Source organism: Schistocerca piceifrons, chromosome 1 (assembly GCF_021461385.2).
Source record: "Schistocerca piceifrons isolate TAMUIC-IGC-003096 chromosome 1, iqSchPice1.1, whole genome shotgun sequence".
In the NCBI taxonomy this organism is placed as follows: Eukaryota; Metazoa; Arthropoda; class Insecta; order Orthoptera; family Acrididae; genus Schistocerca; species Schistocerca piceifrons.
The window spans coordinates 839,166,980-839,190,448 of record NC_060138.1 but is presented as its reverse complement, the minus strand read 5'-3'; the positions used below and the strand labels follow the sequence as shown (position 1 = coordinate 839,190,448).

The window sequence follows — 23,469 nt, the reverse complement described above, 5'->3', positions numbered from 1 at the left end:
CGGTAAATAAGATATTTATAAATTATATAGCGCAGCAATCAGTTGTCCTTTTTATTTTTTGCAGGTTTTATTTGGCAAATCCAAATTTCGGTTAGTGCCTAGCCATTATCAATGCATGTCAGTTCCCTGCTGACATGCATTGAGACTAGAAAATAGTGCATTGATAATGGCTAGCGACTAGCCGAAATCTGGATCTGCCAAATAAAACCTGCAAATGAAAAGGACGACTGATCGCTGCACTGTATAATTTATATATCAGATCATAGTCGCTGAGTGCATCCTCGTTCATAATGGATGGTAACCCGATGAAAAAAAAAAAGATATTCATACATATTATAAAAATATATGTATGAACGTTCCACATCTGCTCCGAAGCCTCTGGACCGATTTCAGCCAAACTTGTTATAAATGTCACTTACTGTTTGGCAAGAATCGCTGTGCGGATAACAACCACCTACCTGTCAGACGGGTGGGGGTGAAAAAGAAGTGCAGCTCAGACGCATTAGTAATCAGATTTTGTTGACCCAGTGTTTGAGAACGAGAGCACTTAGTGGCTTGCAAAAACTTTACACATAATTTGAGACATTCGCTAAAATTGTTCTTGCTTACAACCCAACAAATACATGAAAAGGAAAAACTTTATTGGTTACATTATCGCTGTTCATGCAGTAAAATGTCGCATCAGCCATGCCCTTTAAATTCATCTCTTCTTTATTGAATGTACCTGAAAAATTATATCATTGTATGACAAATAGTTCAGGAAATATGGCGCCATAAACACTGAGATGCCGCATTGTGCGTAACGTTTGAAATCCTTACAAATGCCACTGAATGTACAGTCGTGGACAAAACGAGCGAGACTCCTCGCCTTTCCGTTATGTTGATTCGCACAGCTTTAAAGCCTGCTACACAGCATAGCAGGCTAAGCGACGAAGTGCTACCAACATACTACGCACAGGCGTGAAATTGACAAACTGTCCCAACTTTGTCAGACTGTTCTCAATCATGTGTAAGACTATATTAATACTGATTAGTGTGTTAAACACAACACGTAAATATAAGATATAAATGAAAGAAGAAACGCTAATTCGTATGAACTGTACTAATAAAAATGAATTTCAGCTTATCGAGGTAACATAACTGTTTTAGTAAGACAAAGTATCCCAGATCGTTACGAATTATCAAAATATTATGCGCATTCGGCCGCGAAACGGTCTGTGTCAACGTTCAGACCAGTCATACTGGATTACCGTTGCTGACCTACCATGAAAGTGTGCAAATTTAGCAATGTGTGAAGATTCATAATGAAATTCAGTTAAAAATCCTTCAATGCCACACTTAAGTCAATTCAGTATTTGACAGAAGCGGAAAAAGTAGGCAGTAACAAGTATGAAATTCTACAAGTGTTTCATATTGACATCCACAGGCCGCCAGTACAGAATAAAGGTAGCAATAAAACGTATTGGGGGCGCCAGAATTTCTTAAAATAGCTTTACTGGTAGTCTATCAGCCTCCATCGAAATTAGAACCGAAAACAAACCAGACCTACCTTGCAGTAGCAAACACCTTTCACTACACTAGCAGACAACCCAGGCAAACAGCCCTCTATTATTACCCCAGACATGAATAAGCCGGCAATTTCGCAATGAAAATGGCAAAATTATCTACAGTTTCTGTTGAGTAGAGCTTTCTGGACTCAAAAACATGAATTTTCTACCTTTATGTCATCGTTTATGTGACAATCATTCGGGATGGTTATCGAAATAACAAAATACTGTTATTAGCGAGTAAATTTGGTAGGATACTTCTGCACCACCCCAGGAAATAAACGGCTATATAGCTGCCAAACGTATTCTACGATGTTTCGAATTCTTCATTACGCTTACCATAGCCAGAAAACGTTCATTAGCCGAAGTTTTCTTAAGCTAGCTAGCAATGGGAATGCCCGCACTTCTAAAACGCGGTGGCCCACAGCTCATAACTAGGAGATTCAAGTAACTCATTCCAAGCGTCATGAATCACATCAGAAAGCTGTCGGCGAGTTGACGGTAACTGTCCATTTCCCCTTACACTCTGACCATTTCTGCCCAAATACTCTCAATGGGATTCATGTCAGCTGCTTTAGGTGGCCATTCCATTACAGTAATATTACTATGGTCGTCGTACCACCTCTTAACCACATGTGCCATGTGAATAGGCGAGTGATCTTGTTGGAACATGATCTGATCATCGCCAAATCTTGCTGTCACAGAAGGCAACATCACGTTCTCCATAATTTATAGTAATTGGGCGCATCGAATCTTCGTTCCACTTTCCGCAGGAGCCCACCCCCTTCGGACGATATCCATGCCCATACCGTTACTGACTCCCTGCCACTCCTTCGGCAACTGTAAATATATTCTGGATTATACTTAGCACTTTTCGGCCGGTAAACAAGTACTTTTTCCGGTTGATGCCGTAGAGAAAACTTTTTCGTCCGTGAAAATCGCTTGCTTCCAAAACTGGAGAGGTTAGTCGACATTTTCAGCAGCAAAAGCAAGGCGGGCTTCTCTGTGGGAAACAGTCAATGTCTCTTTCACAACAGTGCTTCTTGCTCTCAGTCCACCTTCCCTTAGACGACGAGCGACGGTCTTACTGCTAACATTGAGACCCGAAGTCTGCTGAATTTCTCGTGCGTTGACAAATGGGTGGTTCTCATTGAAGCGGCGTATCTGCTGATCCTGAGCTGCTGTTGTTTTGCGGCGACGGCCATGAGGCCTTCCATTCAGCTTACCAGCCTCTTCCTTGCCTCTAATCCACCTGGCTACCGTCGACTTGTGAAGACCCATAGTTCTTGCGATATAGCCATTTGAAAATCCCTCTGCATGGAGTGCTATTATAGCACCCTTGCCTGCCTCAGCCAGATAGGTCATTTACCGTTGACTGCTTGATTCGTCGCGGTTAATATCTGCTGCGAAAACAGCACTAATGGGAAACAGACTGCCTCCTCCATGACTGCAGCCACAACGCAACGGCCAAGTATGTGTAACACGGAAATCGATTGCATAAACGAGAGATCGCAAGCCCTTACTCGTTTCATTACACAGTGGAGCAACTTAGAATCTATAATTTTTCACAGAAGGGATTTGTCAGCTCTTGTCATGTCTTATCCTGATAAATATTACATGGAATGAAATGTTTACGTTTTGAATATACGGCCGGCCTAACGCAACAAACATTTCTGAAATATCTGAGGCAACCTGAAGAACACTACGTGAATTTTAGTTGTAGAAAGTTGCCTTATAAGAAGGAAAACCTATTTATCCTCGCTCGCCGTGTTTCCAAGTGGCGCAATCTACTCTGAGGCATACATAGTTCTCGGCGGGCTAAGAAGCGACTCGACTAACGAGGGGAACTCGCCAGGTGCCATACGCTGATTGTCCGGAAACTTTGCTCAGTGAAGGAGATCACAAAATAAGCGAATATGTGTTTCGGCTTATCTGCAGACACTCGACTGTTTCCGAGAAAACGATGGTCAAAGTTATGAATGCGCTGTTGCTATAGTATAGATACCTTTTGCGCCCGAGAATTCAATTGAAGCGGTAGCGCAGTGGCTACCGTCGTTCCTTCTTAACTTTGATTCCCGAGTTCCTGTAAGGTTAAAAGGACATTCACAAATATTTCACATCATTTTCTCATTAGTTTATTTTTTTAACTTCTTTCAGTACACAGTATTGACGAATAACGACAACGTTGTTTTAACATAAATTGGAATAAACATTCGTAGATAATTCAGAGAGTGATAGGAAAAAAGGGTCAACCGGGTTTAGAACTCGCAGTGCAAAGTTCAGAAGTCACGACGGTAGCCGCTATGCCATCAGTGCAACTGAATCCTTACGCGCTAAATGGTATCTACTCTATAGCAGCAGCACATTGAAAACTTTGACTGTCGTTTTCTCAGAAGCGGTCGAGTGTATGCAGATAAGCCGAGACACGTGTTCGCTTTTTTTGCCCCCTCTTTCACTGAGGGAAGTTTCAGCAAGATTCGGGTATGACACTTGGCGGGCCCCTCGTAAGTGACGTGCGTTGCGATTCAGTAGACAGGACGCGTCCACTTTCCTTGATTACTCATTGACATGTTTGGAAACCTTCTTTTTTGTAGTGGCGGTTTGCGTTATGAGGGCTCGTTTTCCTGATCACGATCTACTGATGGACTTTGCTCCTAATTTACGTTACTGTGTAGTAGACCTACTGCAACGACTTGAACCGCAACGACTTGAACCGGAAATGTTTGTTTATTTGGATAGTCCGCTTCTTAGTTGCCATATTTCACTATAATATTTTCCTTTGTTTAAAAAACGGCAAGTTTAGATGACTACTTCGACTTGGGAACGTAAGTAACAATTTAATACTTTGAATCAGTTACGTGTGGTGTACGAGGAGTGTACTCTGTTGAATGAGGAACACATTAAACACGAAAGCTGCGTCCAGTAACAATAATTAATTTTCGGTTACATGACAAAACACAAGTCGAAATACTGTCAGTTCATCTCAGTACCAAGTAAAACTTAAACTGGAACGATCGTAGACATACTTTTGTGGGGAAGGCAAACGAAAGACTGCGTTTTATTGGCCGCACACTAAGAACACTCAACAGGTCTACTGAAAACACTGCCTACACAATGTTTGTCCGTCCACTGCTATAGTATTCCTGCTCCGTATGGGATGCTTGACAGATGTGATTGACGGTGCACGCCAAAAACGTCCAAGGAACGGTAGCACGATTTGTAATGTCACGAAATAGGGGAGAGAGAGTCCCAGATTTCATAAGCGAGTTGGGGTGACATTCATGGAAACAACAGCGTTTTTCGTTGCTGCGAGGTCTTTTCACGAAATTTAAATCACCAACATCTGTTCTGAATGGAAAAACATTATTTCCTCGGGAACTTGCACAGGAAGAAATGACCATAGTGATAATGTAATGCAGGGCTCGTAAGAAAAGATTTAAGTTGTCCTCTTTGCAGCACGGTGTTAAAGAGTGGGACGGTAGAGAAATAGTCCGAAGTTGGTTCGATGAACACTCTGCCAGGAACGTAAGTCTGGATTGCAAATAAATCCTGTGGATGCAGTCATGTAGATGTAACAACGAAATTATGTTGTAACTGCGACATGAGAGTTACATTTGATTTGAACATCGACGTTGTTTGCTGTTTAATTTTTTTTGTCCATTATTTTCAGCCATAGACAAACACCTAGGTGCTTTAAATTGATACTGAAATAAAGTGTCATTCATGGACCAATAACAATAAATTCTTAACAACTTGTTATTGTTCTGCAGTATCTGCCAGCGTCTTCGGAAGTGGATATCGCATACGAAGTTCCTAGGGTGTTTATAAGTTGATATTGCAGACGACTTCGAACAAAATTTGAAAGCAGTTTCGTCAAAGTTCTGTGATCAAACGATCTGAGTTGCTGGCGAATATAGTTTATCCTAACTAGACAGTATATATTATCATTATACATGAACTGAAAAAGGATTTCGCCGGGTGGGGTGGTCGAGCGATTCTAGGCGCTTCAGTCACGAACAGCGCGGCTGCTTCAGTCGCAGGCTCGAATCCTAACTCAGGCATAGATGTGTGTGATGCCCTGATGTTAGATAGGTTTAAGTAGTTCTAGGTCTAGAGGACTGATGACCTAAGCAGTTTGGTCACATAGTTCTTAGAGCCATTTTTTTACCTTTCGCGTAAATTTTCTTTACATAAACGGCCGTATCTTTAGAGTGCACTGACATAGAAGCTCACTTTTATACACCAACAAGGCACGGTATACCGCAGGAATTTCGATACATTTCCACTTATTATGTCTACCCGTACTCGAGGTAAACGGGTTTTAAGGGTTCGGTAGACAGACAGACGGTCAAGAAAGACTAGTGAGACTAGTAGGGTCCCATTTTTACCGATTTAGGTGACGAAATCCTAACAACGAAAATAGCTACGACAATTACTGAACGAACAACGAAAATAGCTACGACAATTACTGAACGAACAACGAAAATAGCTACGACAATTACTGAACGAACAACGAAAATAGCTACGACAATTACTGAGCGAACAACGAAAATAGCTACGACAATTACTGAATTAATTCCCCCTACTCTTTATTCGAAATGTTCTAGTTGCAGTCAATATATAAGCATATTAATCGTAGCTGCGATTTCGATCCAAATCACGTTTACAGGGATGCAAATAAAATCCATTTGCCTATATACGTGGTAATTCAGATCCCAGTATTAATGCCACCGCGTTTTAGAAGTGCAAGCATTCCCATTGCTAGCTAGCTTAAGAAACACTTCGGCTAATGAACGTTTTCTGGCTATGGGGAGCCTAATGAAGAATTCGAAACATTGTAGAATACGTTTGGCAGCTGTATAGCCGTTTATTTCCTGGGGTGGTGCAGAAGTGTCCTACAAAATTTACTCGCTAATAACAGTATTTTGTTATTTCGATAACCATCCCGAGTGATTGTCACATAAACGGTGACATAAAGGTAGAAAATTCATGTTTTTGAGTCCAGAAAGATCTATTCAACAGAAACTGTAGATAATTTGGCCATTTTCATTGCGAAATTGCCGGCTTATTCATGTCTGGGGTAATAATAGAGGGCTGTTTGCCTGGGTTGTCTGCTAGTGTAGTGAAAGGTGTTTGCTACTGCTAGGTAGGTCTGGTTTGTTTTCGGTTCTAATTTCGATGGAGGCTGATAGACTACCAGTAAAGCAATTTTAAGAAATTCTGGCGCCCCCAATACGTTTTATTGCTACCTTTATTCTGTACTGGCGCCCTGTGGGTGTCAATATGAAACTCTTGTAGAATTTCATACTTGTTACTGCCTACTTTTTCCGCTTCTGTCAAATACTGAATTGACTTAAGTGTGGCATTGAACGATTTTTAACTGAATTTCGTTATGAATCTTCACGCATTGCTAAATTTGCGCACTTTCATGGTAGGTCAGCAACGGTAATCCAGTATGACTGGTCTGAAAGTTGACACAGACCGTTTCGCGGCCGAATGCGCATAATATTTTGATAATTCGTAACGATCTGGGGTACTTTGCCTTACTAAAACAGTTATGTTACCTCGATAAGCTGAAATTCATTTTTATTAGTACAGTTCATACGAATTAGCGTTTCTTCTTTTATTTATCTTATATTTACGTGTTGTGTTTAACACACTAATCAGTATTAATATAGTCTTACACATGATTGAGAACAGTCTGACAAAGTTGGGATAGTTTGTCAATTTCACGCCTGTGCGTAGTATGGTGGTAGCACTTCGTCGCCTAGCCTGTTATGCTGTGTAGCAGACTTTAAAGCTGTGCGGATCAGCATAACGAAAAGGCGAGGGGTCTCGCTCGTTTTGTCCACGACTGTACCTACAAAATTATATTATTATACGGCACAGAGAGAGGGGTGGGACGAAGACGCACAGAGAAAAGCGAGAGGACGCGATGGACAGAGAGGGGGGGCAGGAGGAGGTGGACAAAGACAGTGGCAGGAAGAAACTGACTAATAGAACTGAAATAAATTCATACCCAGGTACCGCCGGGCACTTAGCTAGTAGAAAGTAATATACTTTTTCATTCCTAGACATTGAATAGCATTATTGATGTATGCAATGTCCTTTATTTAACAATAAGGCATTTCGCATGTCTGTATCAAACTTAAATTTCATGTGACTAGTAATTAAAAATAAATAGGCGTATTTTATTAAAATTATGCTTTAATACTGCATCTTATTTATTAAGGAAATTAATGTCCGAGCAGTCAACTTCTAATGCTAAGAGTATGAAGAAAATTGAAGAGGGCTAATTGGTAAGATCTCCTGGTAAGTGTTCTCGCTTCACAGATATGATTTGTGCGCGGACAGGCTGGTGGTGAGATTAAGCAGTGTTTTTGCTAACTGCATGATAAACATCAATATTAATCCGAGAAATGAAACCATGAGTCGATTTTGGTTGCTCTTGTGTCAAGTGGTCAGACCGTTTTTTGCATTTATGTTTTTACGTAAATTTTATGTACGGTACATGAACTGAGGAACTCCTTGTAGAAACTGTCAGTATTGGAACAACCTACATTCTGGCATACACTGCATTGTTGCCAGATGTATCTAAGATGGTGGCGATGACGTCATCCAAGATGAGCCGGCCGGAGTGGCCGTGCGGTTAAAGGCGCTTCAGTCTGGAACCGCACGACCGCTACGGTCGCATTCGAATCCTGCCTCGGGCATGGATGTGTGTGATGTCCTTGGGTTAGTTAGGTTTAAGTAGTTCTACGTTCTAGGGGACTTATGACCACAGCAGTTGAGTCCCATAGTGCTCAGAGCCATTTGAACCATTTTGAATCATACAAGATGGCGGTGTGTAGTCTTGGCAAAAGGGCATGACAACATCCAATATGGCGGCTGTGACGTCATCCAAGTTGACTGATTTTGGCGAGAAGTTTGAATTTTGGCAGGAAAGTGCCACAGCGCCCTCCCCCAATAAAATGGCGGGAGGTTCAAATTTCCAACAGGATAATGCATCACACCACGGTTATCTCTACTAACCTAAGAAAATCGCGGGAAGACAGGTTGCTTGGGCTACCTCCACTAACCTAAGTCACCCGACCTCCACATCTTCCCATGAACTGGCGCCAAATTTGAATTTTGGCTGTAATGAAATGTCAGTTCGCATATCTCAACTAAGCTAAGAAAATGGCGCGAAAGAAAGGATACTTTGATTAACCTCAGTCATCTGACCGCCACCTCCTCCTAATGATTCATGGGAAAAGGACTAGGACATAAGTCTTTATTTAAACAATTTCATGCAGCACAACCATCCAGTATGTTCACCAAGAGGTCTGGACTCCAACTGACTTGGTATTCAGTGCCACCACCAGATAACGCTATTGTCCACGATGGCAGTCATGACATTAGGTGATGACACAAATACCGTTATCCAAGATGGCGACAAACAGTGTGTTCACCACAACGCGTGGTACATATTGAAACCACCAGAGAGGGCGACCATGGACTTGGAATGAATTCTCGGGAATGCCACGCTCATCTGGACTTGGAAGGAAATAGTTTAAGTCTCCACCACGATCCTCGACCAACCGGCATGTCCCCTTACCAACCCATGTTGTCGGGCTAATGTCTACTAACTTGTACTAAGGTGCACTAATGTGTACTAATGTGCACAGCTCATGACGTCATCCAAGATGGCGGCCGTGAAGTCAGTTGATGACGCTGGTGCCACACCCTCCTGGCTGGAAGTTTGAATTTTGGCGGAAGATAGGTCAGTTGGGCTAGATCCATTAATGTAACCCCCCCCCCCCCAGAAAAACGGCGGAAAGTTCAAATGCCAAGACGATAATGCATCACACCACAGTTATCTCTACTAGCCTAAGAAAATCGCAGGAAAGTATGTCACTTGGGCTACGCAAACTAACCTAAGCCATCTGATCGCCACCTCATCCTAGGAATTGGCCCACAGTTTGAAATTTGCCGGTAAAGAAAGTTCACTTGGGGCTTCTCTACCAACCTAAGAAAATTGCGGGATTCTGTGACATAATCCAAGATGGTGGGAAGCAGTCAGTTTGCCACAAGGTCCAGACTCAACCTGACCTAGTACAAATCACCACCACTAGAGGACGCTATCTGTCCAAGATGGCAGCCATCAGGTGATGATGCAAGTACCGTTATCCAAAATGGCTGCCACCAGTGTGTTCACAATGAGGCATAGTATATATTGAAAACACCAGAGAGCGGTACTGTGGACTTTGAATGAATTCTCACGAATGCCACGCCCACCTGGACTTGGAAGGAAATAGTTAAAGTCTCCACCACGATCCTCAACCAAAGGCCATGTCCCCTTAGTAACCCATGTTGTCAGGCTAACGTGCACTAACGTGTACTAACGTGCACAGCACATGACGTCATCCAAGATGTTGGAAGCAAAGTCAGTTGATGATGCTAGTGCCACAACCCCTGGCTGGCCTGGCTGGAAGTTTGCATTTTGGCACAAGATAGATCAATTGGGCTACATCAGCTAACCTAACCTCCCTCCCCTAGAAAAATGGCAGAAAGTTCAAATTCCAAGACGATAATGCACCACACCATGGATATCTCTACTGATGTAAGAAAATCGCAGGAAAATATGTCACTTGGGCTACCCTAAGTCACCTGACCAACACATCATCCTAGGAACTGGCGCAGAGTTTGAAATTTGGCGGTAAAGAAAGGTCACTTTGAGTTTCTCTACCAACCTAAGAAAACTGCAGGGAACAAGCTCACCTCCACTAACCTAAGTCACCCGACCGCCACCTCTTCCTAGGGATTGGTGGGAAAATGACTCAGCCAGCGCTGGGCTGCTGGACAGAGGAAGGAGTGTGCTTTAATTATTTTGGAACAATTTATTTATGGATGGAGTACATTTATCACCCTGACACAAAACACTCGCCCTGATGGGCTTGGGGTCACAATACACAGTCTGCAGACATGCAAACTACTCGTAAATAACACAACAGACACGCTTACTAATTGTAGACTGTCAAAGTAATGCATTCCACAGCCTACACACATGCAAACTACTACACCGAAATAATTTCAGTACAGCCCTGGAAACTCCTCCTAAATAATGCAGCACAGTGATGTGCAGACACGAAAACGTAAGCTGACCAAATAACACATAGCACAGCCTACAGATCAGCTCGCAAAATAATGCAACAGACACAAAATCAATATGCGCAAGCACCCTCATCCACCCCCTGTCCACTAGACCGCACAAGAGGTTAACGGCAACCCCCACGAAGTGACATGGCCATCAGCTGTCACACCACACACGGAAAACAGTTAAGGTCCTGCAGACATGAAGTGGTGGCGCCCCTTCCATACTTGACACCTGAGAAATTCCTTGCGGACGTGCATGAAGACACAGAGGCAAGGTGCCACCAGATGCAGGTGAAAGTTGTCTCTGTTTTCGAGTATACAGTCACTGTTATACTGATGTCACAGAACTCCAATGTGCGCTCATGCGGCTCCCATATGCGAGAGACCTCCAGGCAGCACGTGTCTTTACCATTGATCACAGAGTAGCTACAAACCTTGCAAACGCATCTAACAATGTTCTCAACTTATACTCATCTCATGTGACTATGTAAAACATAAGAACGGAGTTGACCTCTCGGAAATTGCATAGAGTCCCAAAAATAGTTAACGTTCGCTTTCGTGATGTCTCAGCTTGTATGCACGAAAAATCTTGCCCTAACAGAACCTGTTTACGAAAATAACGCAGAATATCGTAGAATGCAGTCATCCTCGCGACATAGCTCGACTACAGTGGTCAGCATGTTCTACAGACTTGAAATGTATTGAAAATGCGTGGGCTGTTTATGGACAACGTGACCCAGTGACCCACCAACCACTCTGAGGGATCCACGCGGAATCGCTGTTGAGGAGTGGGACAATATGCACCAACAGTACCTTATTGAACTTGTGGGTAGTATGTCACAACAAATACAGGCATGCATCAGTGCAAGAGGACGTGCTACTGGTACTATAGGTGCCTGTGTGTACAGCAGTCTGGACCACCACCTCTGAAGGTCTCGCTATATCTAGATACAAGACGCAATGTGTGGTTTTCATGAGCAATAATGATGTTTATGTTGATCTCTATTCCAATTTTCTGTGCAGGTTCCGGAACTCTCGGAACCGAGGTGATGCAAAACGTTTTTGGATGTGTGTACGTTAAAATTTATTAATATTTTGTGTCATGAATAATAGTGACGATAGTGCACACATACAAGGTTATAAGATTAGTGACTTCATCTACAGACAGGTGCACAGACATCATTTATGATGGAGTGTGGAAAGTACTTTCTGGAAGTTTTCCCAGAAAGGAGTGTTAGCCAACTCAGTCTGCTCATTAAGGATACTATCGTGGAAAGTGTTTTCGCGTCTGTGTATTTCTGTTTCCTCTATCAGATTGGTAGTGGCTCCCTTTTCTGCTAAATGTAATATTTTCATGTTGCTGTGAGTGTTTTGTCACTTTTTCTTTTGCAATATGGGCAGCAAACGTAGGTTTGTTGAAGTTTCTGAAGTTTCCAATCCTTAAAGCTTCAAGGTGTTCTTTGTACCTAATCGCGAAACTGCTGCCTGTCTGAGCGATATAGAATTTTGGGCACGAGTTGCATTGGAGCTTATATATTCCCGATTTACGATAGGGGGTCTTCGAAGGAATTACATAATGGATCAATTTTTGCTGTAATTTGTTATTAGTAGAGAAGTTAATTTTATTCTTCTTCTTCTTAAATAAGTGTCCAATTTGGTATGATAGTGGGCCTATATATGGGATAACAATATATTTAAGTTTGGCTTCTGCGGGAGGCTAATTTCTTTGGATTGGATGCTGTGCGAACTGCTCTTCTGTGGAACTGGGGTTTTTGTTTTATTTTGTTATGGAGTTGGACTATTATTACTGGATCATGGCCATTATTATGAGCAAATGCTTTAATTACATTGATATCATTTTGTTCGTCTGTGTGATTCGTAGATACTTTCCGATTTCAGTGTACTATGGCTCTGAAATATGACGTTTTGTGTTGGCTGGGATGACATGAAGAGTCGTCAGGGCTGATATCTGTTGTGGTGGGTTTCGTAGACGCTATACTGATGTTTATGATTAATGTTACAAATATTAAGATCGAGAAAATATATATCCTTATTTATTTCATGCTCAACTGTGAATGTAATTTTTTTACGTATTTTGTTGAGGTCTGCTGCCAACGCAACAGTTTCACTGTATGTAAAAGCAAGACAGCCGTCTGATGATGAATTGTGTAAATTCGAAAGTGGTAATGGTACATTTTGAATAAAGTAATCTAAAACCAATTTGTGGCTGATTGCTGTATACCATCAACAATTGATTTCATTTTGATTTTATCCATACTGGATGAGAGGTCGTGGTTGTGAATGTCAATGTTAAAAAATATATCGGCTGAACCACTTGTTTATAGTGTCAAAAAATGGTTCAAATGGCTCTGAGCACTACGGGACTCAACTGCTGAGGTCATTAGTCCCCTAGAACTTAGAACTAGTTAAAGCTAACTAACCTAAGGACATCACAAACATCCATGCCCGAGGCAGGATTCTAACCTGCGACCGTAGCGGTCTTGAGGTTCCAGACTGCAGCGCCTTTAACCGCACGGCCACTTCGGCCGGCTGTTTATAGTGTAAAACACTAAGATTGACGCCTCTCGGAATTCAAGCTTCCATCATCAGAATAATAAAAAGTAAAAGAACCTGTTAAAACTCGCTAAAATGGAACATGCACCAGGCACAATAAAATTGACAATAAAATTAAAACATCGTGGCTGCTTCCCTTGTTGCAGCCGTGTCTTCCAAGGCCACATAGTCGTCAAAATATAAAAAACTCTAAAATGGTGTCGCCTGTGGTGTTCAACATGAAACCACATGGCTCTCTCATCTATCGTCGTAAACTGCCAGTGCGTCTTCGTTGATGCCACACACCACGTAGCCAAACACGACACTGAAACACGAGTGAGCCCACGCGCAAATAAACAAGGAAGTCACAGAGATGTCTATACAAACAGATAACGTATACATGTTCCAAGGACCTCATGAAATGATGGTATCCTGTCAATTGCTAAAAATGTAGTTACTAAAAGAAACCAGTGAAATGTTTGAAAAAGTTATTTGTATCACCAGTTAGCTGTTCATTCAGTGTGTTCTGATTATCCACGCTATGTATCGTAATTTCCAGCTGTCCTAGTAGATCGAGCTTTTTGCCTTTGTCCTGTCTATGTAAAATAACGAGATCCTGATCTATTCCCAACATGGGGTGTCCCGTTTCCCAAATATGCGTGGCTACAGCTGACGCTTCGAAATTATTAAGCCGGAAAGCATCGCTATGTTCTTTGTAACGTACTTTAAAGGACTTATCAGTTTGGCCTACTTAGCTTGCTTGTGGACGTGTTACACTGAATTTTATAGACCCCAGCTCTCTCATATTTATCGCTTTCCTGCTGCAAATTATTTCTTAGTTTAAACCGCAGCGTATTATTGGTCTGAAAAGCGGTTACAACTTTAAAAGGATTGAAAATGTTAGGCACTTTTTGCGAAATATCATCGAAGTATGGTATTGTGACTCTCGTAATATTATAATATAATAACTGGTGCATGTACGATTTTAGCGAGTTTTAACAGGTTCTTTTACTTTTCATTATTCTGATGATGGAAGCTTGAATTCCGAAAGGCGTCAATCTTAGTGTTTTACACTATAAACAAGTGGTTGAGCCGATATATTTTTTAAAATTGATTTCATAGAGCAGCCATTGTTCAGTGACTTTATTTGACAAAATTGCAGCAAATATAGTGTGTGCGATCGCGGGGTTGCACAGGTGCTGTCGGCGTGCAACGACCTGTCGGTGTTCGACCCGTCGACGTCGGTGGCGGCGCGGTTCTACTCGTCGCTGCTGGAGTGCGTGCGGCGGCTGTCGGCGGGTGCGCCGGCGGGCCGCGCCCTGGACACGGTGTGGGCGGCGGCGGCCGCGCTCAGCCAGGCCTGCCAGAACGCCGCGGCGCGCCGTGCGCTCGCGCACACGCACCGCGCCGCCGCCGTGCTCGCCAGGCTGCTGCAGCCCGCACGCGCGCGCGCCCTGCCGCACGAGGGCCGCCTCGCGCTGCTGCGCGCCCTACAGGTCAGCACCGCGGCGGGAGAGGTGGTGGTGGGGGGTTGGGTGGAATAGGGGAAATCGACTTCTTACAGGTGGGCAGAAGTCATCGAAGGTGACCCATTTTGCCTCGCGCGACACTACAGCGAGCTTGGGGCGTTGGTTCCATGGCTGTGCTCGCTTCCGCTCAAGTTGTGAACTCTCAGAGGTCGAAGGCGGTAAGCTCTCCGTTTACATCTGCATCTACATCTACATTTATACTTCGCAAGCCACCCAACGGTGTGTGGCGGAGGGCACTTTACGTGCCACTGTCATTACCTCCCTTTCCTGTTCCACTCCCGTATGGTTCGCGGGAAGAACGACTGCCGGAAAGCCTCCGTGCGCGCTCGAATCTCTCTAATTTTACATTCGTGATCTCTTCGGGAGGTAGAAGTAGGGGGAAGCAATATATTCGATACCTCATCCAGAAACGCACCCTCTCGAAACCTACACCGCGATGCAGAGCGCCTCTCTTGCAGAGTCTGCCACTTGAGTTTGCTAAACATCTCCATAACGCTATCACGCTTACCAAATAAACCTGTCACGAAACGCGCCGCTCTTCTTTGGATCTTCTCTATCTTCTCTGTCAACCCGACCTGGTACGGATCCCACACTGATGAGCAATACTCAAGTATAGGCCGAACGAGTGTTTTGTAAGCCACCTCCTTTGTTGATGGACTACATTTTCTAAGGAGTCTCCCAATGAATCTCAACCTGGCACCCGCCTTACCAACAATTAATTTTATATGATCATTCCACTTCAAATCGTTCCGAACGCATACTCCCAGATATTTTACAGAAGCAACTGCTACCAGTGTTTGTTCCGTTATCATATAATCATACAATAAAGGATCCTTCTTTCTATGTATTCGCAATACATTACATTTGTCTATGTTAAGGGTCAGTTGCCACTCCCTGCACCAAGTGCCTATCCGCTGCAGATCTTCCTGCATTTCGCTGCAATTTTCTAATGCTGCAACTTCTCTGTATACTACAGCATCAGCCGCGAAAAGCCGCATGGAACTTCCGACGCTATCTACTAGGTCATTTATATATACTGTGAAAAGCAATGGTCCCATAACACTCCTCCGTGGCACGCCAGAGCTTACTTTAACGTCTGTAGACGTCTCTCCATTGAGAACAACATGCTGTGTCTGTTTGCTAAGAACTCTTCAATCAAGCCACACAGCTGGTCTGATATTCCGTAGGCTCTTACTTTATCAGGCGACAGTGCGGAACTGTATCGAACGCCTTCCGGAAGTCAAGGAAAATGGCATCTACCTGGGAGCCTGTATCTAATATTTTCTGGGTCTCATGAACAAATGAAGCGAGATGGGTCTCACACGATCGCTGTTTCCGGAATCCTTGTTGTAAACCTACCGTAGGCCACTGTTGACTATCGTAAGTAAGTATGTGTAGACTACGGTAGTTTTTCTAATACCTTAGTCCAATTGTCAATGGCACTGCCGCAGTGAATACACCGCTTCCCGTCAGATCACCGAAGTTAAGCGCTGTCGGGCGTTGCCGTCTCTTGGGTGGGTGACCGTGACCGTCAGGGCCGCCATACACTGTTGCCATTTTCCGGGGTGCACTCAGCCTCGTGATGCCAATTGAGGAGCTACTCGACCGAATAGTAGCGGCTCCGGCCTAAGAAAATCATCATGACGACTGGGAGAGCGGTGTGCTGACCACACGCCCGTCCTAGCCGCATCCTCAGCTGAGGATGACACAGCGGTCGGATGGTCTCGATGGGCCACTTGTGGCCTGAAGACGGGGTGCTTAGGCCAATTAAGATCGTAACCACATTATCTGTACGTCAGGTGTATTGCATACCTATCTGGCGTTACCTCATTTCTATCTGTTTATTTGTGTATGCAATCAATGCCTTACAAAATTCCCCTAAAAATTGAAAGTTGCCAACCTGCCAACCGTCTAGAAAATGAGTGAGCTACATAACCTACGGAAGGATTTTTTTTGCCTAATTATTGTCCTGCCTGTTATTTTAAAAATAAACAGTATTTATAGCAAAATTGAAACTGTTAATGGGTAATTCATGTTTTATTCGAAAACTGATTATTTGTAACATGAATCAGAAAAATAAAAACGAACAGTGCCAGAAAACGCTATTTTCTCAAAAAAGGTAACACTAAAAAAAGATGCAAAACAAGAATATATCAAACATTGTTTCAATACTCCGTTAGATTTATACACTGGAGAGCCAAAGAAACTGGTACACCTGCCTAATATCCTGTAGAGCCCCCGTGAGCACGCAGAAGTGCTGCAACACGACGTGGCATGAACTCGACTAATGTCCGAAGTAGTGTTGCGGGGAATTGGCACCATAAATCCCGCAGGACTGTAAGAGTTCGAAGGGGTAGTGATCTCTTCTGAACAGGACGTTGCAAGGCATCCCAGATATGCTCAATAATGTTCATGTCTGGTCAGTTCGACGGCCAGTGGAAGTGTTTAAACTCAGAAGAGTGTTCCTGGAGCCACGCTGCAGCAATTCTGGACGTGTGGGGTGTCGCATTGTTCTGCTGTAATCGTCCAAGTCTGTCGGAATGCACAATGGACAATAATGGATGCAGGTGATCAGACAGGATGCTTACGTATGTAATACCTATCAGAGTCGAATCTAGACGTATCAGGGGTCCGATATCACTGTAACTGCACACGCCCCACACCATTACAGAGCCTCCACCAGCTTGAATAGTTTCCTGCTGACATGCAGGGTCCATGGATTCATGAGGATGTCTCCATACTCTTATACGTCCATCCGCTCGATACAATTTGAAACGAGACTCGTCCGACCAGGCAACATGTTTCCAGTTGTCAATATTCTATTGTCAATGTTGACGGGCCCAGGCGAGGCATAAAGCTTTGTGTCGTGCAGTCATCAAGGGTACCCGAGTGGGCATCGGCTCTGAAAGCCGATATCGATGATGTTTCGCTGAATGGTTTGGACGCTGACACTTTTTGATGGATCAGAATTGAAATCGGCAGCAATTTGCGTAGGGGCTGCGCTTCTGTCACGTTGAACGATTCTCCTTAGTAGTCGTTGGTCCCGTTATTGCAGGATCTTTTTCCGGCCGCAGCGATGACGGAGATTTGATGTTTTACCGGATTCCTGATATTCGCGGTATACTCGTGAAATGGTCGTACGGGAAAATCCCCACTTCATCGCTACCTTCGGAGATGTTGTGTTCTATTTCTCTTGCGCCGAATATAACAGCACGCTCATATTCACTTAAATCTTGATAACCTGCCATTGTAGCAGCAGTAACCGATGTAACAACTGCGTCAGACACTTGTCTTATATTGGCGTTGCCGACAGCAGCGTCGTATTCCGCCTGTTTACATATGTCTGCAACTGAATTCGAATGCTTATACCTGTTTCATTGGCGCTTCAGTGTTTAATATATGTTATATCTAAACAGTTTTCGAAATGTTCAAATGTGTGTGGAATCGTATGGAACTTAACTGCTAAGGTCATCAGTCCCTAAGCTTACATACTACTTAACCTAAATTATCCTAAGGACAAATACACACACCCATGCCCGATGGAGGACTCGAACCTCCGCCGGGATCAGCCGCACAGTCCATGACTGCAGCGCCTCAGACCGCTCGGCTAATCCCGCGCGGCTAAACAGTTTTCAGACTTATCAATAAGAACAGGAAACTCTCGTCTTTCATCATGATGAAGAACGTTCTATTGAGCGCAAAATACCAACAATAATTATATAGGCATGTGAGCTGTACTTTTCGCTTTGGTTACACAAAAGCCCAGAACTTACGAGAGCAGCTAATTTTTATTACTTATAAAATGCAATCTACATTTTTTAAGGATATAAAGTACAAAATGGACTAACACTTAACGATGTGCGGTTCTAATTATGTGTGAAACAAAGGAACAAAGAACAAAGGGAACTCGTTGGCTCCCAATAGCTCTCTCGCACATTCATTAATATTTCTGTTCTTACCAATGCTACAAATACTGCCGGTAATGCTAGAATTCACCACATCATTGATGTACTGTACGAAAACTACCGAACTATAGTTCTGGTAGAGCGCAACTGCACTCACCACTATACATGAAGGCGCACTTGTGACATGCTTGGCTTACTCGCAGTTAATGTCACAATGACCTCTCACTCGATGCCAGGATAGCAGATGACAACATTGGTGACACACCATTGATTTTCCCAAATTCGTTGTTCGTGTTGTGGTATTATGCCATTTTGAAGCAACAGCACATTGCATATTTATCACAAACACGTCACCCTTGGTACGATTTCTTATAATTAAATATCAGTTAACGACGCATCGGTGATAAAAGCCTTAGGGAGATCCTAAAATGAACGGTAATACTGTTAATATTTGTGTGTGATTAGGAACACTGACAAGGGGACTGTACGTACTTCTCCTCTCAGATTTGATTCATATTGGCGGGGTGTGTAGTGCGAGACTAGGACTTCAACATATATAAAGAGGAAGACGCAACTTTCAACCGTTTTTGATAGAAAACCAATTCTAGTCAATCCAGTACACATGCATTAAAGTAAAATACTCGCCTACGAAATAGGAAATGACAACTCATAATTCCGTGCCCCTGCATAGTTAAGAAGTCGCAAAGTCTTTTAAGCTTATCTTCCGAATGTTCAAATGTGTGTGAAATTTTATGGGACTTAACTGCTAAGGTCATCAGTCCCTAAGCTTACACACTACTTAACCTAAATTATCCTAAGGACAAAGACACACACACACCCATTCCGGAGGGAGGACTCGAACCTCCGCCGGGACCAGCCGCACAGTCCATGACTGCAGCGCCTGAGACCGCTCGGCTAATCCCGCGCTGCACAAGGGAAAATAAGCACTAATGGCTTGTTCTTGACACATGTACTTGGAGAGTCCACCCAACCTAAAGACATGCAACTGGTAATAGCTGTAATTATTAATCGCAAATGACGTACACATTGACGTTAACGTTCATCGGTACTCCATCCTCAGTCACCAACAGAAATATCTGCACTTACACGAGGTACGTCCTGTAGATGGAGAAGCAAAAGAACGTTAAATCTGTTGATGTATCTGCAAACTTTTATCACTTTAACATTTGTTATTAACATTAGCATCCACAAATTATATGAAAATCAAAAAAATTCCAGCTGAAAAAATTTCATTCCATTTTTTCCCCTGTGCAGCAGGTCAAATACTGGAATGTGAACGCTTGGAAGCAAAACTGTTAGTTTATACTGACGTGTGTAGTCAACTTAGTGGTGAAGTTACGACCGTGCGGAAAAAGTCAAGTGGTAAGTTATGTGACGTGTTTGTGCGAACACTGTTCGACGCAGAGAAGAAACAAACAACATACTGATGTGTGTACATACTGAGGTAACACATGTAAAAATATCTGCGCTTATACCCTTTACACCCTGTATACGTGTACCATAATGAATAGCGAAAACTGACATGAGTGGAACTATGGTAATACGAGTAAAAACGTTCCAGTAGAGATGCTTTCACAAATGAGGCAATTGCGAGGTGACAGTAATTGTGTGGGTACGGGCCATCACTGACTTCAGTATGAACTATAGTCATAATTAGTACAAACTTACCTAAAATGTGAACTTTTTGATGAAGTCACCATGTAACTAGGCTCAGGTAGCACCCACAAGGAATAGAGTGATGTTTAACACATGTTACAGTTTACTGTAGACTTTTACAAATGTTGGCTTCACGTATGTAGACAATGCTGTACTTGTCTCCGCTCTGAGTTTCGAGTTACGAATTCTTTCGGAACCCCCGGACTTCCGGCCCCCACCCAGATCGTCTCGTAAATCTTAAGAAGACGGTACGATTTGTTACTCCAGTTCATCATCTTATAGGCGGAATTGCTGCAGTCTTCACTTTCTAGATGACCTCACAACGAAAAAATCTAGACGTTAGGTGATCGGAGGCAGGGTGCAGGGCCCGCTCAACTTACCCATCTTGAATCATACAGATGTGTTAAATGTCATCTTGCATCAGTAGCAAGTTTTTTTGGTGCGTCATCATGCGTAATCCCCAACACCGGGCTAGAGGTGAAATTTGAGCACGAATGGGGACTCGATGGAGAGGTTTACATTTCAAATCCTTTAGTTCTAAGTAGGCCGAAGGCGGTGTCAGCTCGCAATCACACATTCGCAACTGTCTTGCAGATGGCTCGATTGTGGAGCCATGTTTACTGGAAAGTTTTTGCTTCTATTATCGTATATACTAATTAAATCTGGCTGAAGTTTAGGCTCTTTCCACTCAGCGCCGACAAAACTCGAAGACGTACCGAGGTAACCACAAACCGAAGTCAACTACAGTAATTTTACATAAGAAGTGCTCATTTTCATTGACTTTTTATCTTTAGTATCATTATTTACCATTGTTCTATATTCAAATGAAACTATATGGTTCCAGTGACCTTTCCATGTCTAACACCTGTGATATATATACAGACTGAAGTGACAAATGAAAATTTCTACCAAGCCCAGGATTCGACCCTGGGTCTCCTGCTCATTAGGCAGAAGCATTAACCACTACGCTAGCCCGGCACAATGGCTTTGAGTAACTGCGCGAACTTCCCTAGCAAGCCTTTCTCCTCAATCCAAATCCCCATTAACACCTTCTCCCACTCGGTATTCCCCATAAACTCGAACAGCATTGCACAGGTTCTGCAATGAACGTTCTGTATTTCCTTTCGCGGGCAAGTGATCTATCGGCTGAGCTGTCCAAGCACAAGTCAGAACCCTCCCTCACAGCTGTACTTCCACCAGTACCTCATCTCCTGCATTCCAGATTTCACAGACGTTCTCCTGCGCAACCTTGCAGGACTAGCACTCCTGGAAGAAAGGATATTCCGGGGACATGGCTTAGCCACAACCAGAATGGCTGTTTGAAGAATGAGTTCCCAATCTGCAGCAGATCGTACGCTGAACTGCAACTTCCTCGCAGATAAGAAATGTGTGCCAGACTGGCACTCGAAACTGGGACCTTTGCCTTTGACGGGAAAGTAGTCTATCGACTGGACTAGGTTCCAGGTTTGAGCCCGGTCTGGCATAAAGTTTTAATGTGGCAGAAAGTTCTCGATCAGCGTACACTCCGCTGGAGAGTGAAAATCTCAATTTGGAAACTCTCCTAGGTTGTGGATAAGCCCTCTCCACAATATCCTTTTTTCCAGGAGCCCTGCAAATTTCGTAGGAGAATTTCTGTGAAGTTTGGAAGACAGGAGACGAGGTGCTGCCGGAAGTACAGCTGTGAGAGCAGGTGGTGAGTCGTGTTTGAATAGCTCAGTTGTTAGAGCATTTACCCACGAAAGGCGATGGCTTCAGTTTCGAGTCCCTCTCTGGCACACAGTATTAATTTCCCAGGAACTAACATTCTGCGTGGTGTCTGTTTGTTCTATATCGTGTCTCCCTACCACTTTCGCGCAACGACGCTCTGAGCGTGTTTGTTAGGGAATTGACTAGTTTGAACCTGGGACCTGTTGCTGGTAAGGAGACGCCAGACCACACATGACATGTAGAATTCAGAAGAGTTCAGTGAGACTAACGATGATATAACCAAATACTTAATGATTTCAGCGTCAGCTCCACTGCACTCCCTGTAAAAGAATCTTAATACTAACTACTTTTAGTGGAAGGGGTTCAAGGCTTTCCTATTTTTAGTTAGCTGGTAAAATAACGTCGAAAAAGCAGTTAAGTTTACCATTGGAAATTTTATTCTACTCACAAAACATTGTTTATAAATTGCACTATTGATAAAAGGAAATGTTTCAATACAGGATGGCAAAAACCAACTGCGTTCAACAAAAATGTGAACGAATAATCCCTGAGTGGGTTTCCAAGTTCTACAATGGATCAAAGGATGACCTATGCCATATCACATCTATAATCTAGGTTTAAATTAAGTTTCACAAGAGAGAAAACTATCAAAATGGTCTACAGTGACCCTCAATTATCTTTAATTACTTATCTAACTTGTCCTAAATTACAGTGGCTGATGTGGTTTCTCAATAACTATATAACAGAAAAATCATCGCTTTTCAGATTTTTACTTCAAGTGGCAAATGTGAACACCATGAGCTTTAATTGACGATCGACACTAGTATTACGCAAAAAGGGAGTGTAACAGATGAGACTTCTGCACTTCTGAATGAAGCTTTATGCGCTGTTATGCGGCATCGCGTGCGTTCATTACCTTGTCGGTGTTCGTCAGGGGGCAGCGGGCAGCACAGCTCCGCTCACCTCGCCGTCTCGGAAGCAACTCTCTCCTAACTTCTCCTTACTACAATTTTGGTTTAAAAAAACTATCTGGCTGTGTTTTCATCTGATCAATCAGGGTCTCAATGTTAACCTTAAGCTCCGCCTACAAAAATTCTGTCTATCCAATGAGAAACGTTATACTTTTCGTGGTGGGGCAATGTTTTCCAAAGTTTGCAACGTAACAGAGACGCGAAAAAGTCTCACGCTATAACTTGCGGTTGGGGTGGCCCTTTTTGTGTTATCGTAAGATCTATACTGTTCTTCTGGAGGGCTCTAGCTTTTGACATGGGCTGGGGGGTGGTCCTGACGTAACAGAGACGCGAAAAAGTTTCACGTTAAGGCTCTAGCTTTTAACATGGACTGGGGGATGGTCCTAATGGTTAGCTGGCGATGTGGGTGTCCGTCCCTTATCATAGGGTCTTCTAACTTAACACG

General features: G+C 43.3%; 1 protein-coding gene and 1 non-coding gene across 2 annotated transcripts in view; one reads left to right on the top strand and one right to left on the bottom strand.

Moving 5' to 3' along the window:
- Window positions 1-4,030: 4,030 nt before the first annotated feature.
- Window positions 4,031-23,469, top strand: part of LOC124775530 — a 174,736-nt gene continuing 155,297 nt past the window's right edge. Inside the window, exons 1-2 of the mRNA XM_047250364.1 lie at window positions 4,031-4,051; window positions 14,432-14,530. Of these exons, the coding sequence (XP_047106320.1) occupies window positions 4,031-4,051; window positions 14,432-14,530 (120 nt within the window). The remainder of the gene's footprint in view (window positions 4,052-14,431; window positions 14,531-23,469) is intronic.
- Window positions 21,253-21,324, bottom strand: Trnai-aau. Its single transcript has one exon. It is a non-coding gene; the product is annotated as a tRNA-Ile (tRNA).